This window comes from Panthera tigris, chromosome A3, assembly GCF_018350195.1.
Source record: "Panthera tigris isolate Pti1 chromosome A3, P.tigris_Pti1_mat1.1, whole genome shotgun sequence".
Classification (NCBI taxonomy): Eukaryota; Metazoa; Chordata; class Mammalia; order Carnivora; family Felidae; genus Panthera; species Panthera tigris.
This window is the reverse complement of record NC_056662.1, coordinates 14,963,244-14,980,206: the sequence shown is the minus strand read 5'-3', so window position 1 is coordinate 14,980,206 and position 16,963 is coordinate 14,963,244. Positions and strand designations below refer to the sequence as shown.

Below are 16,963 nucleotides of genomic sequence, written 5' to 3'. Positions count from 1 at the left end.
AGCGCCGGCCGCCGCCGCCTGCGTCCCCTGGGTCCCCGGAGACCTGAGAGGCGCCGGAGGAAGACTGTCACGTGGCGCCGGCGCCCACGTGACTCGGACTCCACATGACTTCCCGAGGCCGAGCCCCTCCGGGAGAGCAACGAAGCTGGGGAGCCGAGGTGAGGTCGCTCTGGAGGCTGGAGGGGACCCGCGGTCCCGGGCGGCGCGGCGGGCGGGCGGACGCTGGGGCCGGGCCGGGTTGGGGGGCTCCGATAGCCGCCTCGCCGTCAGCTCCTCCGCGGGGCGATCGCACCGAAGCGTTGGAGGAGCAAGGGAGCGCGGAAACAGTCGGCCCCACTTCCTCCCGCAGATGGTCGGGGCCGCGCTGTCGCCGCCGTGGTTGCTGCTGCTGCTGCTGCTGCTGCTCCTGGCCTGGGCGCCCCCGGGTCGGGCAGCGCCGGACCTGGACGAGATCCAGTGCCTGCCCGGGCTGGCCAAGCAGCCAGCTTTCCGCCAGTACTCAGGCTACCTCCGCGGCTCCGACTCCAAGCACCTCCACTACTGGTCTGCGCCACCCCCCACCCCGTCCCGGGCGGGGAGGTGACGGGGCGCGGGGTGGGGGAGGGTCTGAAGACCCCTGAGGGAGCCTGAGAGCAGGGAGCGCTGGAAGGGGCCCCTCCGCCTGCACCCACCCTGCTCTGCCTCCCCTCCCAGGTTTGTGGAGTCCCAGAAGGATCCCAAGAGCAGCCCTGTGGTGCTTTGGCTCAACGGAGGGCCGGGCTGCAGCTCCTTAGACGGCTTCCTCACGGAGCACGGCCCCTTCCTGGTGAGTGGAAAGCCACCATCTGCCCCCTAACCAGGAAGGGAAGCATTCCTGAAGGAAAGGGCCCGGGAGGAGGGAGAACAGGACTCGAGGTTTTTCCCAGGCGCGCCCTTCTCCGGAGCCTGGGTTTCCTCATCCGTACCGTTCGTTTCACTGTCTGTACCTTTCAAGGGTTTTGCCCAAATGTGAACTGCCCAGCACGGTAGCCCTTTCCTTCCATCCAGTTAGTCCTTGGGACTTAGCCATCTCTTTTCTCTTCAGGTGCAGCCAGATGGTGCCACCCTGGAGTACAACCCCTATTCCTGGAACCTGGTATAGCCGGAGCCAGGGGGTCCTGTGGGGGTGTCTGAGCACTTGGATGGGTTGGGGATTCCTCTTCAGTTCATTTCCTCCTCCCCTCCAGATTGCCAACGTATTGTATCTTGAGTCCCCAGCTGGGGTGGGCTTCTCCTACTCTGATGACAAGTCTTATGCAACCAATGATACGGAGGTGAGTCCAGTGCCTGCCCTTGTGCCCCAGCCTCCCTGGTTCTCTAAAGGCAGCGAGACCCAGGAGGGAAAGTGCATGGCCTTGGAGTCTGGATTTTGGCTCTGTCACATGCTGTGTGTGGTCTTGGCCAAGCCACTTCCTCTTGCTCAGAACGGGTGGATGTCGTTATCTCAGATTCTTTCCAGCTCAAATACCAAAGCCTTTTGATCCTCTCCTCCTCTTTTCCCTAGGTCGCCCAGAGTAATTTTGAGGCCCTTAAGGATTTTTTCCGCCTCTTCCCGGAGTACAAGGACAATGATCTCTTCCTGACAGGAGAGAGCTATGCCGGCATTTACATCCCCACCCTGGCAGTGTTGGTCATGCAGGATCCCAGCATGAACCTTCAGGTACAGGGCCGCTGCAGGAGGGAAGAGAGGCAACTTGTCCTGGCCTTGTGGTTAGCAGCGTGAAAGAGGCCATTTTCTCTGTCCAACCTGGTCCCCTTTATAACATGCTTGCCACTGGGTGGCCTGTCTCTGCTCACGTGCCTCCCACAACAGGAAGCTCACCTGTCTGCCAGCCAGCTCTGTTCTTAGCTTCAAGTGGCCTCCCCACAAACCACCTTGGATTTCAGCTTCCAGATTGCTGAAGGTCTGGGTGTAGTCAGGGGAGGCTCCCCCTCTCCCTCCAGATGACCTGAATGCCCTGGGTGTTTCACAGGGGCTGGCTGTGGGCAACGGACTCTCCTCCTACGAGCAGAATGACAACTCCCTGGTCTATTTCGCCTACTACCACGGCCTCCTTGGGAACAGGTATGGGAGGGGGCAGTTGGGCAATCTCTAGGGTGGGGCAGGTCTTGAGGATCTCAGGTCTGCCCTCCAGGCACATGATACCCTAGGCCCTACCCTAGTTTCTGAGCAGGGGGTGGGGGCTGGGATTGCTAGACGTGTTTGGTGCTGAAAGGCCAAAGAATGGAGGCCAGAACTTAAATGGACTCAGGAGGGCTGGCTGTGTGGCCCCAGAGCAGCTAGGTTTGGAACTTGCATACCATCCCCTGTGATCTGTTTCCTCATTGGCTGGGGTCAGGTGGTGGCGGGAGGTTGGATGTGGAGGGTGGGAGCCCACCTTGGGCCTGAACACTTTCATGCGTCTCCTACAGGCTCTGGTCTTCTCTCCAGACCCACTGCTGCTCTCAGAACAAGTGTAACTTCTATGACAACAAAGACCCAGAATGCGTGACCAATGTGAGGTTCTGCCGCCCAACCTGTGTCACCCCTGACACCCCCGGCCCTGAGAATAGGACCACATCTCCTCCTTCGGGCCTCCCTGACCCCATCCCCTATTGCTTTCCTATCCTGCCTCCTCCAGCAATTTGATGTCCTCTGGGATACGTCTAGGGATGTGTTCCCACCACTACTTCCTGGGACTTTCTAGGCAAATCCCATAACCCCTGTGAGGGAAAGGATCTCCCTCTTGTCGAGCATCTACTCTGTGCCAGGCACTGGGCCGAACTATATCAACATAGATTATTTAATCTTCAAGATTCCTTTAAGGGAGATCGTATTATCCACGTTTTCCAGAAGGGGAAACCGAGGCCAAGAACGTTAAAATCACTCGCCTGAAGTCACAGTGCTAGGATGTAGCGGCAGTAGGCTCTGGACCCAGGTCTGGCAGATTCCTTCCACTGAGCCTCAGTTTCCCTGCCTGTGGAAAAAAAGTGGGGGAAGGGTAATGACAAGAAGTGGAGTAGGAGAGCCGTCAATCTTGGGACGAGTTGGTGAGATCACGGGGAGGCCAGGGTTCTGTGAAGCACGGTGGCTCCCATGTATCATTGCAGCTGCAGGAAGTGTCCCGCATCGTGGGCAACTCCGGCCTCAACATTTACAACCTCTATGCCCCATGTGCTGGGGGTGTGCCTGGCCGTTTAAGGTAGGCCCTGCCGTGTGCCCTGGGGGCCAGTCCCAGCCCCCATCTGGAGGCTGAGGCACACGTCCCCCGCTTCACTTGCAGGTACGAGAAGGACGCCATTGTGCTCCATGACTTGGGCAACATCTTCACTCGCCTGCCGCTGAAGCGGACATGGCATCAGGTGTGCAGGAAGAGCATGGACTTTCTCCTGGTGGCGGGGGGGTGGGGGGAGAGGGGAAACGAAGACCCTGACCTGCCGTCTGTGCCCCCAGGCACTGCTGCGTTCTGGGGATAGGCTGCGCATGGACCCCCCCTGCACCAACACCACAGCCGCCTCCACGTACCTCAACAACCCCTATGTGCGGAAGGCCCTCCACATCCCCGAGCAGCTGCCCCACTGGGACATGTGCAAGTGAGGCTTTGCGGCCAGCCGTGGCCCCAGGGGTGGCAGGCACTTGGGGCTCCTGGGTATCAGAAAGGTTTCCCAGGATCCCTTGGCTGGGGTTTCTTGTAGGGGCGCTTCAGGCACCCAGGGTGTGACACAGGGTCCCGTGCAGGTGTTTAGCCCCTAAATTGATTGATATTTAGCCAGTTCGTTCTTAAATGGCCACCTGGGCTGGTAAAATAGCGATTTACTCCCCTGGCATTTAGTAAATAGACACTGTCCCCCACCCCCACTCCAATGTAGTCCCCAGCTGCAGAGATCTCCTATGACCCGTATGAGTAAAAGATGCCGCCTGGCAGAGCAGGGGCCACTCAGGTCCATGCTGATTGGCCAGTGCCCCTGCCCTACTGCCGTTACAGGCTGTGGTTCTCCCACCGGTGGGCTCCTGCACGCTAAATGCCAGTTGCAAACCAATCACTAAATGTTCCCATACACGTTTCTGCACAGGGGTGGGCTGAATCCCAGCTCCCCATCCACATAAGTCCTAGAGAGATGATGTGCCTGAGGAGGGGACTGAATCCCAACTCTGCCTCTCAGGCTGGAGCTTGGAGGTAGGAGGGGACGGGAGAGGAGAGCTGATCTCTTTTTCTCCCTCTACCTGGTCTTCCTGGGACCCGCCCACGTGCTCCCGCAGCTTCCTGGTGAATATACAGTACCGCCGTCTCTACCAAAGCATGCAGTCCCAGTACCTTAAGCTGCTCACCACACAGGTGAGTGGGAGCGGCACAGCTGGGTCCACCAGCAGCCTCAGGACCCTGGAGCGGCATGACAAGGCGGGGCCCCCTTTAGCGTGCCACTCCAGACACGGGGAGCTGAAACTCCAAGAAATGAAGTCCAGTGACTGGCAGGGTCACGATTTGAACCTTGCTTTGTCCCCACCCCATGCTGCTCTGCCGTAGGAGGCTGCATCAGCCAAGGAGCTTTTAGGTTGAGAAGAGCTGGCGAGAATGCGTTACAAACGAGCAAATGGAGGTTCAGGGTGGGAGAGGGCCGTGTCCAAGGTCATCTAGGAAATCCTGACAGAGCCAGGCTAGGACCAGTGGTTAGAGCATAACCTCTAGGGGTCACATCGTCTGTGTGTACGTCCCTTCATTAGCCATGCGCCCCTGGGCAAGTTTTTCCCATCTTGAGACTTGGTTTCTCCACCTATAAAATGGGGTTAATGGTATCTACTTGCATGGGTAAAGCATTTAGTAAAACACCAGTCATGTAGGAAACAGTCAGAAAACTTGAGTGTTTCCTGCTTTGTGCTATTTAGCAAGGCCCCTCGAATTCCCTGAGGGGGTAAGGCTTGAACCCGGGAAGGGCTGGGGCCTGGGCTCATTCCAGACCCTCCCGCTTCCCCCCCTGCTCTGCTCCAGAAATACCGGATCCTGCTCTACAACGGAGATGTGGACATGGCCTGCAATTTCATGGGGGACGAGTGGTTTGTGGATTCCCTGAACCAGAAGGTAAGGCAAGGATCCCGGCTCTGGGGTGAGGCTGGGTGCAGGGATAGGGCAGCTGTGCCTGGCAGCTTGGCTCTGGCAGACAGAGAGGACAAACCTGGGGGGAGTTCGGGCCCCTGAGGTCCTGCTGGCAGATGTGAGCGAGATTTGGGGACAGCCGCAGGCTGCTAAGGCTTCCCTGGTGGGGCAGATGGAGGTCCAGCGCCGGCCCTGGTTAGTGGACTACGGGGACAGCGGGGAGCAGATCGCAGGCTTCGTGAAGGAGTTCTCCCACATCGCCTTTCTCACCATCAAGGTAGGGCTTGGGCCTGGCAAGGGCTACCTGGCTGGAGGGGATGGGGCAGTACCCACCCGTCCTCTCCTTCCGACTCCCTTTTACACCCATTTACCATCTGGCCCCATAAGGGCAAGCGTTCTGGGCAGGGTGGGGAGAATGCAGGGCTTGGGAGAAGAGGAAGGTCGCTGGCTGGGGGGATCCAGTAGGATGGAGGGGCGCCCAGGGGCAGGGGTTACACAAGAAGGGGAATCTCACAGAGCTTTGCTCCTAGGGCGCTGGACACATGGTCCCCACCGACAAGCCCCAGGCTGCCCTCACCATGTTCTCTCGCTTCCTGAATAAGCAGCCATACTGATGACCACGGAGACCGGTCCCCTTCTGCCTGATCCAGCCCCTCTTCCTGGCCCCTCCTGCTAGAAGGGAGGTCCACCTTTATGCAAAATGCCCCTGTGGGGCAGGTCCCTGCCTCCAGAACTGCTTCCCCGCCCCTGCCTCCCCCACAGCCCTCTGCCTCCCAGACCGGGCCCCAGTCCCTCACGTAGACAGCCTGGGGGAGTTAGCACTTTATTCCTGACTGGGGTGCGGCCTGGCCCCCTCCCTTAATGCACTGGAACACAGCAGAGCTCAGGACAGCCCACGGGGAGGGTGGACGGACTAATTGATGGATTGAGTGTGATTATGGAATTAAATTGGGTACAGCTTAAAACCCTGTCTTCTCTGTGGCACTGGGGGTTACACAGGATGCTATAGGCTGGGAGGAGCCGAGAGGGTCGAAGTCCTGGATGCCCCTGCCAGCGTGGGGTTGAGGGCTCAGGCAGCCGTCGTGGCAGGTGGTGGGGCACTGGATGCCGAGGTGTCGCTGGTGCTGGCAGGCCGGTTCTTCTCAATCACCTCTCGCAGCCCTTTGGCAAAGTGGAGGTCGGCCCCGATGGTGAGGAAGCCCTGTGCAGTGGGGCAGAGAGGGGAGCCTCTTCATTCCATTACAGAGACCAAAATCTAAAGATCGAGACAGGCCCTTGGCCTTGAAGGGCTCTCAATCTAGTGGGAGAGGAGCCTCAAAGAAGTTCTAACTCCTGTGAAGGGTGTGAAAGAGGCTGCAGGAGCGTGGCCTGTGGGGGTCAAGGAGGGCTTCTGAGATGGCCTCTTAGCTCAGGTGTTAAAGTGGGATCCAGGAAGAGTGTTGCAAGGTGAGGGCACAGCCTGTGCAGAGGGCTGAGGTCTGATGGAAGATTAAAATGGGAGCGGCACTTGATAAGGAAGGGGCTGGGATCTGACAGCAGAGGGAGGTCAGGGTCATGAAGTGGGGGGAAGGCTCTGCCCTCTTTCTCCATCACTCGCTCCCCACCCCCACTCACCGCATGGTTGGTCACCACCTCGCGCACGAAGTTGATGCCCTCGGGTAGTGGGATCTGCACCCCCCGCCACATCCGCTCTGTGGGTGGGAGCAGCGGGCTCAACCTGGGTCCACCCAGCTCCCCTCTCCTTTCCCTCTCCTCCCTCCCGTCCCCAGCCGTACCATTGAGCATGGGCATCACCCCAATCTGCAGCATGGTCTTCAGAGGGGTCTGCAGTGGGATCAGCTGGGAGGGAGGAGGCGGGAAGTCAGGGCAGCCAGCAGGAAGCGGACTTGCCTTAGCTGCCCGGCCCCAACCCAGCCCTGGCCCCCTCGCCACTCCCAACTCACTGCCAGCGACTCCAGTGCAGACTGGTTCGAGTAGATTCGGAACCTATGGGAGACAAGTGTCCAGTGGGCACGAACCCTGGAAGTTCCCCTTCCTCAGGCCACCCAGGCCTACCCACCAGAAGCCCCTGACCTTCGGCCTGCCATGCTCCCACCTACACACCTGTCCAGGGGTTCTGCCGCTTTCCAGGTGTGCATCCTTGGGTGAGTCATTTCTCCCTCTTTGGGTTCCTTTTTTCCAAGGCTACTACTTTTAATTTGTTGAGCGCTTCCTCTACGCCAGACTCGTGCTGGCAGCTTTGCCTGTGTTGTTTGTGTTTATTTAACAGAACGTACAGAGCTTCCTCCCTACCAGATACTAAGCGTGTTACAAAAAGTTAACTATCATTAAGACATTTTAAAATGCCAACTGACTTAATCCTCATAACAACCCTAAGAAGTAGGCACTGTTCAACAACTCGCACTTTTTAGATGGGGAAGATCAAGCCTAGAGAGGTTAAGTAATTTGTCTGAGGTCTCAACAGCTGGTAAATGGCAGAATCTGCCTCTAGAATCTAGGCTCTTAACTACTGCCCTGCAGTATCTCATTTAACCCCTAGCACCTGTGGCTAGCATCACAAACAGCACAACCTTACAAAACGGATGCTACTTCTCCCTACATTTAGCGCATGAAGAAAATGAAGCGTAGAAAGATAAAGTGACTCTTCTCAAGATCACAAGATTTGTGCTGAGGTTTCTGCCCGAACCCATGTTGTTTGGCTCTTTGCTGTGTGACTGAGGGCACGTCCTTTAACCTTGCTGGGCCAATTTGGACATCTCATAATATCTGTTCTGCCTCTCTCTCGGGTATAAGACAAGGCAGAGAAGTTACCCTTGAATAAGATGCATTTGTTATGCATTAACAAAGACCTTAGCTCTCCAGTGGCTGTAGATCTGAGTGAATTTCAGCTCCCCACTTGCTGGGCAGGTGCAATTAACCTGAAGACACGGAGGCTCAGGGAGGTTAAGGGCTTGCCCGAGATCTTGGCCATCTGCTTACCGGCGCAGGTCCAGCTGGACGCGCAGCGCCTTTCCCCGGAGTGCCACCTTGGCGCTGAGACGGGTGTCCTGCAGGCAAGGAGGTGGGAGGGGGGTGTTACTGACCCAAAGGATCAACAGCCTGCATCTCCCTGACCCTCAGTAGCTCCTAATCTGGTGCCCGCACCATAATCATGCTGGACAGTTGGACCTCAGGCTGGTCGGACGGGACCAGGGCGATGGTGACACTTGCGGTGACAGAGACGGTGGTACCCGAGGGCTTGATGGTGCAGCGAGGTGGGGCCAGGACCCTTAGCTCCAACTTCAGCGGGGAGTCAATTACCGCCGGGCTCTGGGGACAGAGGAGCGAGGGTGGGTCAAAACCCAGATCTGTTCCCTGATGAGCACCAGGAGGGGAGGAGGGCTGGCTCAGGTTCTGCCCGCTGGGAGCCCAGGCACACAGATATGAAGGCTGGTGTGGCTTCCCAGACCCTTCAAAATTGTGTCCAGCCTCTGTGCCTTTGCTCACACAAGGGAATGTCTCATTCTAGAAACGTTTCCTCTTTTTCTGCCTTCCTGAGCTCTTGGTCGTGGGGATCCATCTTCAACCAGACTCCTGAGACTGTGTTTGCATCAAATATCCCCTCTCTCTGCCGTATTTCCTCTCTCTAACCTGCCGTGTCCTTTGCCCTATAGGCACTCCTACTTCACTTGTGTTAGCTCATTGAAACCTCTCAATGACCGTGTGAGGCAGGTATTCTACTCATTTTTGAGATGGGAAAATTGAGGCACAGAGAGGTTAAGTACTTGTCCAAGGTTATGCGGTCCCCCAGTTGCAGAACCTGGGATTCAGACCCAGGCAGTCTGGCAAGAGAGTCCACACTCTTACTGACGTTTGGCCATCAGGTTGATGGAGACGATGGTGCTAACAGCGATGATAATAACAGCAGCCAGTGAGTGTTTTCTGAGCACTTACTCTGCAGCCGGTGCTGTTCCAGTCCCTTTGCATGAATTGATTCAGCTAATACTCATGACAGTCCTGTGAGGTTGTATAGTGTAAAGGAAATTAAGGGCAAGTCCTTTAATGGCCACTAAGATGCTTTTTACATTTTGAAAGAGTAGGTGGGAACTCCTCCATTAAACAAGGGAAAATAAGCAAGGGAAGAAAAAAAAAACACATCAGGGTACCTGGCTAGCTCAGTCGGTAGAACACGTGACTCTTAATCTTGGGGTCGTGCGTTGAAGCCCCACAAAGGGCATAGAGATTATTTAACAATCTAATTAACTAACTTAAAAAGAAAAAAGACTACATCAGTCATTGTTAAAGCGCCCCTACACTTACAGAGCTTGGGTCTCAGCCTGTCCTCATAGCTTCATGAAGAGCAGGAAGTAGCAAGGGCCCTTCAAGGACTTGGAAATGAGTTTGACAAATAAGAGGACCGGGTCACAGGCAGGAGGCCAGGCCTTCTGTGTATTCCACAGTGGCCTCGGGGGGACTCCACCCGCACACCTCCACCGTTCCCTCACTGGCATGCAGGTGCTATGCCCTCCCACCCTGGCCAGGTGCCTACCTCCTGCCCGCACTCACCAGCAGGACGATGCTCCCAAAGTAGGTGGCCCTCAGCAGCATGTCCAGATCGTGGGGCACCTGGGTAGGGAAATTGGGGGTGAAGCAGGGTCATCAGGAGCTCCCTGACAGGGCCCCTCTTGCCCATCCCACAAACAGGCCCTGGCATACCTTGTCTCCCACCAGTGACAGCTTCAGGGCACCCGCTCGGAAGTAGCTTTCCATGGCGGAGTCAAAGAAGAACTCGGAGAAGGCCACGTACACCATCCGCTCCTCCTCCCGCAGCTGGGGCTCAACCGCCCGGTTGGGCAAGCTCCAGTTACCCTCCGCCAGGGGAAAGAAGGCCCCCTGCAGTTGGGGGATCAGGGTCAAGGCCAAGGCAGACTGGCCCAGCACCCAGATGCTCCCACGCCCTGTGGCAGGCACTGTGAGGGATGGTGGGGGTCAGACCCAGCTGCTGTCCTTAGGGGACTCCTCAGCACAATTTTTAAGTTTTATTTATTTAATCTCCACACCCAACGTGGGGCTTGGGCTCACGATCCCAAGATCAAGAGTCGCATGTTCCTCCCACCTGGGCCAGCCAGGCACCCTCATTAGCACAATTCTTAAAAAGGCATGCAGAGGAGGGCAGCTTCAAGGGAGCACTTCCGTCAGACTGGAGAACAGAAGCTCAGGAAAGGGTTCAGGAGGAGGTGGCATTTCAGTGGGCCTTGAACGATATATGGCAGCAATAACAGCTGCTGCTTACATCTTACATAGTAATTCTTCCATGCCCTTGACATACACCAACTCCTTTAATCCACATAATCCTCCGTGAGAGATGTTTTCTTACTGTATTATAGCCATTTACATATTAGTAGGAAATAGGCACAGAAAGGTTAAGCCACTTGCTTAAAAAAATTTTGGGGGGGGGGGCGTGCTTGGGTAGCTCAGTCAGTTAAGTGTCCAACTTCAGCTCAGGTCACGATCTCACGGTTTGTGAGTTCGAGCCCCACGTCGGGCTCTGTGCTGACAGCTCGGAGCCTGGAACCTGCTTCGGATTCTGCATCTCCCTCTCTCTCTGCCCCTCCCCCACGTGAGGGGAGCACAGAGCCCGACGTGAGGCTCGAACTCACGAACCGTGAGATCGTGACCTGAGCTGAAGTCGATGCTTAACCGACTGAGCCACCCGGGTGCCCCTAAGCCACTTGCTTAAGATCACGCAGCAAGTAAGTGGCAGAGCCAGGACGTGAACTTCAGACGTGCCAGCTCTAATCCTTGCTCTGAAACCGCTACACTCCATCCACTGTGGGGAGCAAAGGAAATGGCCACGTAGTAGCTGTGTGGCCTTGGGCAAGTGACATCACCTCTTCGAGCAAGTGTCCACATCCCCAAAATAAATAAAACAGAAGTGCCTGACTCACACAGTCGTGAGAGTGAAATGAGATTATGTGCATAGAGCCGTATGTCCAGCTCCTTCAGGGAAGATGGGGAAGGGCAATGCATGAGCAAAGGCCCTGAGGTAGGAAACGAGGGTGCATGTTTGGGAAAGAATAACTGCAGAGAAACAGGGTGAAGTTAGAAAGGTGGGGCCGGCCCCAGGAATTGACCCTGATTCTGTAGGCAATGGGGAGCCATGGCAGGCTCAGCAGCGGAGTGGCCTCATCAGAGCTGTGGTTCAGGAAGACAAAGGCAGAGACGCAGGGGACAGGTCAGAGATGCCACACCAGCCAGGCAGCTCACCCGGAAGTCCATGTCCAGATTGCTGGCAGAGGCTGCAGGATCCTTCAGGAGGGAGTAGTCGATGCCAACAAGCTCATCCACATTGCTGCGTACTGTGGGAAGGAGCTCGGTCACTCACGCTGTGTCATGCTGGGCGAGGTGTTCGCCCTTTGGGGCCTGTTTCTCACCCATAAATGATGGTCATCAATCTTCCCTCATAGGGTTGTTGCGGGGATCAAATTAGCTTTATGTGGGAAGAAGCTGCTATTACTACTCCTCCTACCACCACCACTACTGCAGGGCTTTTATCAGATCACGAACCAACGTGGCAAGGGATTCCCTGCCCTCATGAGTCTTCCCTGCCTCCTCCCTCCCTCCCTGTGCCCCGTGTAGGGGGCACGGTGATCTCTACCCCACAGCAGACAGAGGTCAAAGCTTAGGAAAAGGGAACCCACGTTAGTTGAGCACCTATTAAGTGCAGGGGATGAACACACACGGGGTCCCAATGATCAGCAAGCACATAAAGACAGAGGACCCTGACAATCGTCACGCAGCTAATGCTCACAGCAACCCCACGGGGAGGCACCCCAGCCAGGCGAAGATGGCAAGGCCCAGAGAGAAGTGAGTACCGACCTGGGGTCACACAGGGCAAGTCCGCAGCAGAGGCCATATGGGAGCCCAGGGTGTGGCAGGGGCCTTGCCTGCTCTGAGCCATGGCCTGGCAGCTGTATACCCAGCCTCCTCCTCACCCCCCCCCCCCCACCCGGTCCAGCCCCAGGCGTGGCCCAGAGCTCCCCGCCCAGCCAGCGCCAACTCACCGGGCACGGTGTCCAGGAGGGAATTGAGCAGCACCATCCCTGCATGGTAGAGCACGGGGCAGATCTGCAGGGTGGGGTCTAGAGTCAGGGCCTTCAAAATGGAGGGCACCCCACCCGCCACCACCACCACCACCACTGCCGTACCTGCTGGTTGAGGAGGAAGCGCATCCCCGAGGTGATGAATGTGGAGAGGAACTCATACACCTTCCTGCAAGGAGGGGAGAGACCGTGTGAGCCCAGACACTGCCCGACCCCAACCCAGGCCCAGGAGAAATCAGTGGCCAGAGAGATGGGGAGGAGGTGGCTCAACTTTGACCTGAAGCACCAGCTCTTTAATGAAGGTTTTCCAAATCCCCTCTCCAGCCTGATTCTAAAGACCTCTCCTAACCCCTGCTCCCGCCAGCCAAACTGAATTTGCCCCCAGTTCCTCAGACCCGCTGCGAGCATCCCCACCTCCAGAGGCTTACTCATGCCCTCCCTTCCACCCTCAATGTTCCTGTCCTATATTTTCCCCCGGTCTGGGCCCAGATGCTTCCTCTTCCAGGCAGTCTTCCCAGACTACCCTCTTCTGAACCCCCGGAGTACTCTCTTCGTTCCTCCCTTAAAGCCCTGATGGCAAATGTTTTGTCCCTTCAACTAGGCTCTGAGCTCCTTTATGAACCCTCAGGGACTGGCATACACTTTATTTGTTAAATAAATAAAAACCTGAGGGGGACCTGGGTGGCTCGGTCGGTTTAGCATCTGACTCTTGATTTCGGCTCAGGTCATGATCTCACAGTTCATGAGTTTGAACCCTGCATCGGGCTCTGCACTGACAGTGTGAAGCCTACTAGGGATTCTCTCTCTCTTTCTGCCCCTCCCCCACTTGCGCGCACCCTCTCTCTCCCCCAAAAAAATAAACAACAAAAAACTTGCACTGTACCAACACCAGATGATAAACCACCATCTTTTCTCTCCCACTCTCTTTGAGAACTATCACAAAGTCCATTTCTCAGCCCCAAACCTGAAGTATGCTATTTTTTTTTTGTTAAGTAGTAGTAAGAAATGCCAGTTATGTTTGTTGTTGTTTTATTTTACATTTGAGAGAGACAGAGCGTGAGCAGGGGAGGGACAGAGAGGGAGAGAGACACAGAATCCAAAGCAGGCTCCAGGCTCTGAGCTGTCAGCACAGAGCCTGACGCAGGACTCAAACCTGAGCTCAAGTGGGACGCTTAACTGACTGAGCCACCCAGGCGCCCCAAGAGCTACCAACTATTGAGAACCACGTTCACGCCCAACTGCCTACTGATCCTCACAATGACTTCTACCTAGGAAGCTAGCCACTAATATGCCAGGTGCCGTTCTAAATATTTTTACATATATTAACAAAGTGCCCTCCTAACATCATATAAAATAGCTTCTATTATCATCCCCATCTTACCAACGGGGAAACTGAAGCACAGAGCTTCGATGACTTACCCAAGGTCACACAGCCAGGAAATGAGAGTATTGAGGTTTGGACCCAGTTGGCTTGATTCCCAAGCCTGTGCACTTTGCATTGCACTAGGCAGATGGCCAGTAAGGCTCAAAGGGGGTGCCCTGGGTGCGACTGGGGTTGGAGACAGGGCTTACTTGAAGGTTCCCCCAAAGGCTGCGTGCATTCTGGAGACCAAGGCCTGGCAGGAGACGTTGGACACTTTGATACGGCCAGTGGGGTCCCTGGAGAGCTGCAGAGCTGTGCGGATGGACACGCCTTCGGCAGAGGCATTGATGTAGCCCCCATCATAGCTGCCAAGGGGGTGCGGGGCATTTAATGTCCAGTTTGGAGCTTAACCGCGGCTTCTCTACCCTGCTACCCACCCCATATATATCATGATACCTCTTAATAAGGCTTCACTTCGGCAGTTTACCATTTTACCAAGCCCTATCGACCCTTATGTAGTGGGTATGCTTTTCCCTATTGTACAGATGAAGAAACTGTGACTCAGGCGAAAGGGCTGCCCACAGCCCCACAGCATCCCAGCCCTCCAGATGCCCCCTCCACTCCCCTAGGGGTGCCAGATCCTCACAAGAACCAGTAGAGAAGCTGTCTCCGGAAGCGCAGCCCCAAGGAGGCGTTGCTGATTTGTAGCATCAGCTCCTGCTCTGGCTGAAAATGGAGCTCAGAGGCTGTCAGCTGCAGCTCTGTGACCTTCACCCTGCAGGAGGCCTCGGGGTCATATTCAGGACCGCGGAGAGGGGGCCCCGCCCAACTACAGGAAATTCATTCCCTTCTCTTCCAGTCCAGGCCTGGGGTAACCGGGGCGGGTGGAACGAATTCTTCCGTTGCCCCTCGAGTGCCCAGCCTGGACTTGGACAGCTCAGAGAGGAGCTTCCCCCCTTCTCTTAGAAGCCTATTGCTTCCATTCCCTTCCCTCTCACACCCCATGGTTGCTAGACCTGGTCTTTTAACAGAGTCCTTTGATTTTGTCTCCATCGGCTGAGCTCCGCTCCATATCCCAATTCTCCTATCCCCGCCATCCCAAGCAAGGCTCTTATCTCTTGTTCCCCTGACCTGTCCCACCTCTCCCGGGTACCCTAGACCCCACTCCCATCCCTGGGCAAGTTTCGTGACTCCGCCTCTTCGGTGCTCTTTGGCGACACCTCAATCCCAAGCCTTCTGCTTCGCGGTGCTTAGTCCGGCCTACGTCGGAGGGCTTGACCTTTATTTTCAATGCCCCATCCAGTTTCTTGAGTCCCGCCTCCCCGGTTTGGCCACGCCCCCACCCGCCCCACAGACCCAGCCAATTTCCCCGCCCCTAGGTCCCGCCCCCAACGCAGAGGCTCCACCCCGGAGTCCGAGACCCCGCCCTCCGGGTCTCCTACTTACTCCGAGATGTTGTAGTAGAAGTAGCCCTCCTTGCCCCGCAGGTCCGGAATGGTGATGGTCTCCAGCTCTTGTTCCAAAAAGCGCAGGCCCTCCTGCTTCACTGAAGTAGCAGCGAGACCCTTAGGTCTTGCGCCCACTGCTGGAGCGACCCCTCCCTCACCCGCCCTCATCCGGCCCCGCTCCTTACCCAGCTCCAACGCCTTGGAGGTGATGCGGATCTTGCAGCCGGGGAGCTCGGCCTGAGCGCCTGCCAGAAGCGCTAGGAAGAGGGCCCCGACGAGGGCCATGGCGAGCGGGCCTGGGGTGGGGTGGGGTCGCTGGAGTCATCAGGGCCGCTAAAACCCACTCCCCGGTTGTCCAGCCAGAAGAGGGGCTGGCGAGATGGTTACCCTCGAAATAGCTCTTCGGGGAACTCGGAACCAATTATATTGCCTCCATTTGGCAGATGGAGAAACTGAGGCTCAGAAGGGCGATGCGACTCGCGCTCTGGCTCCCAGAGGATTTGGGGCACGGGGGGAAGGGGAGGGGACATCCTCAGTTCCCCCGTGCACCCGCCGCGTGACGAGTTTGGACCTCCCAGTGACCAGCGCCCCCCCCCCCCACCTCCCCTTTCCTTTAGCAGAGGGCGGGCGCGGCTTGCATGTTACCATGGGAACGGTTGCACGCGCATTCCTGGGGGTGGCTTGCGGTCTCCCAGGCCCCGCGCCGGGGGAGAAAAGGGGGCTGCCTGCCCAAACTCGGGCTCCCGGGTCTCCCGGCTCTGCTGGGTCCTAAATTCCTGCCATCGAGATTCGGCCCGGTACCCCCCATATCAGCACCCTCCTTCATGGGATCTCTTCCCCTCACCGGGTTCAGTAGACCAGGCGGCTCGGCGAGGGTCTGGGGGTGGATGGGGACGCGCCCCGACTCACTGCGGCGGAGCTGGGTGGTCGGCGGGGTCACGTGGTGCGGCGGGCTGCTCAGGGGATCCGGGCGGCGGGGTCTGGCGGGCTGCGCTGTTCCAGCAGCCTTTATAATGCCGGGCCTCTCCGACCCCCCTCCTCTCTCCCGCTCTCCCCTCCTCCCTCGGGGGTTGGGAGGGGATGGGGCGGAACGCTGGCAGCCGGGAGGGTGGAGAGGGCTGTGCGGAGCCCCGTGACAGGCCCGGCCGCTGTCAAGACAAGTGGGGGACCCAAGCCGGGAAGGAGGGAGGGAAGTGCAGGAGTTGACCCGCCCAGTCCCAACAGTCCTTGCTTCTCTGGGACCTTGGTTCAAATGCCAAACGCCCATGTCTTTCTGCATGATCCTGGACAAGTCACTTCACTTGGGTCACTGAGCCTCAGTTTCCTCATCCAGCAAAGTGTGCATGGTAATTGGAACCACCCACAAAATCAATGCCGGAGGCACATTTTTTTTCCCTTCCCTTCCACCCACAATCATCTGAAGACCTCTCCTTGCCAGGCTTCACTATGGGACGCCCCTAAATGTCTCTGGGTCACTGACTAGGGTCCTAACAGGCCCAGAGACGTCTCCCACTGGGATCCAAGCAAGTGCTGCCCACTCAGGAGGACAGTGCACAGGCTGCTGGAATCACCGCAGAGGGAGGTTTGGTGTTTCTCAGGCACTGTGAACCTTGTTTGTTTTCTGTGGGTTTTTTTGGTGAACCTCTGAAGCTAGGTTCTCTGCACAGTGTCTCCATATGCTGCCTACAGTGTTCCCAGCTCTTGGGACAGGCACACAGTAAGTGTTTGCTACCTTTTTGTTATCAAATGGATGAAAGAGTAAAGGAGAAGCAATAAAGATTAGCGTCCCTTGAACGTGTATTTAGCACCAAGCACTCATCCAGGTAGGAATACCAACGTGTCCTGATTTACCTAGGACTTTCCCGGCTTTGAAACTGAATGTCTCCCTTCCAGGATGGTTCCAGGGTCCCCAGGCAAACCAGGATGGCTAGTCATACTAGATCTAGATTAACTTATTTAATCTTCTTAACCTATGAGGCT

At 56.7% G+C, this 16,963-nt stretch overlaps 2 protein-coding genes across 4 annotated transcripts; one reads left to right on the top strand and one right to left on the bottom strand.

Moving 5' to 3' along the window:
• The first annotated feature begins 87 nt into the window (after nucleotides 1-87).
• CTSA (cathepsin A) lies at nucleotides 88-6,055 on the top strand. 2 transcript variants are annotated; one of them, XM_042980281.1, is made up of 15 exons: nucleotides 88-158; nucleotides 350-543; nucleotides 694-805; nucleotides 1,064-1,114; nucleotides 1,206-1,292; nucleotides 1,523-1,678; nucleotides 1,992-2,083; nucleotides 2,431-2,515; nucleotides 3,109-3,200; nucleotides 3,282-3,360; nucleotides 3,452-3,591; nucleotides 4,259-4,334; nucleotides 4,986-5,075; nucleotides 5,230-5,367; nucleotides 5,621-6,055. In XM_042980281.1, the coding sequence occupies exons 1-15, from the start codon at nucleotides 105-107 to the stop codon at nucleotides 5,702-5,704; spliced, it is 1,530 nt and encodes a 509-aa protein (XP_042836215.1). In that variant the 5' UTR covers nucleotides 88-104; the 3' UTR covers nucleotides 5,705-6,055. The 2 variants fall into 2 exon arrangements, with proteins under 2 accessions (XP_042836215.1, XP_042836216.1); XM_042980282.1 differs by having other exon boundaries at nucleotides 89-158; nucleotides 5,263-5,367.
• Nucleotides 5,898-15,989, bottom strand: LOC102968739 (phospholipid transfer protein). Of its 2 annotated transcripts, none has more exons than XM_042980283.1 (16): nucleotides 15,893-15,989; nucleotides 15,169-15,279; nucleotides 14,982-15,081; nucleotides 14,182-14,310; nucleotides 13,745-13,900; nucleotides 12,278-12,341; nucleotides 12,134-12,197; nucleotides 11,337-11,428; nucleotides 9,786-9,962; nucleotides 9,636-9,695; nucleotides 8,235-8,399; nucleotides 8,070-8,137; nucleotides 7,034-7,076; nucleotides 6,866-6,929; nucleotides 6,705-6,781; nucleotides 5,898-6,291 (listed from the first exon to the last, which is right to left on the bottom strand). In XM_042980283.1, the coding sequence occupies exons 2-16, from the start codon at nucleotides 15,266-15,268 to the stop codon at nucleotides 6,160-6,162; spliced, it is 1,491 nt and encodes a 496-aa protein (XP_042836217.1). In that variant the 5' UTR covers nucleotides 15,269-15,279; nucleotides 15,893-15,989; the 3' UTR covers nucleotides 5,898-6,159. The 2 variants fall into 2 exon arrangements, with proteins under 2 accessions (XP_042836217.1, XP_042836218.1); XM_042980284.1 differs by having other exon boundaries at nucleotides 15,828-15,911.
• Nucleotides 15,990-16,963: the final 974 nt, after the last annotated feature.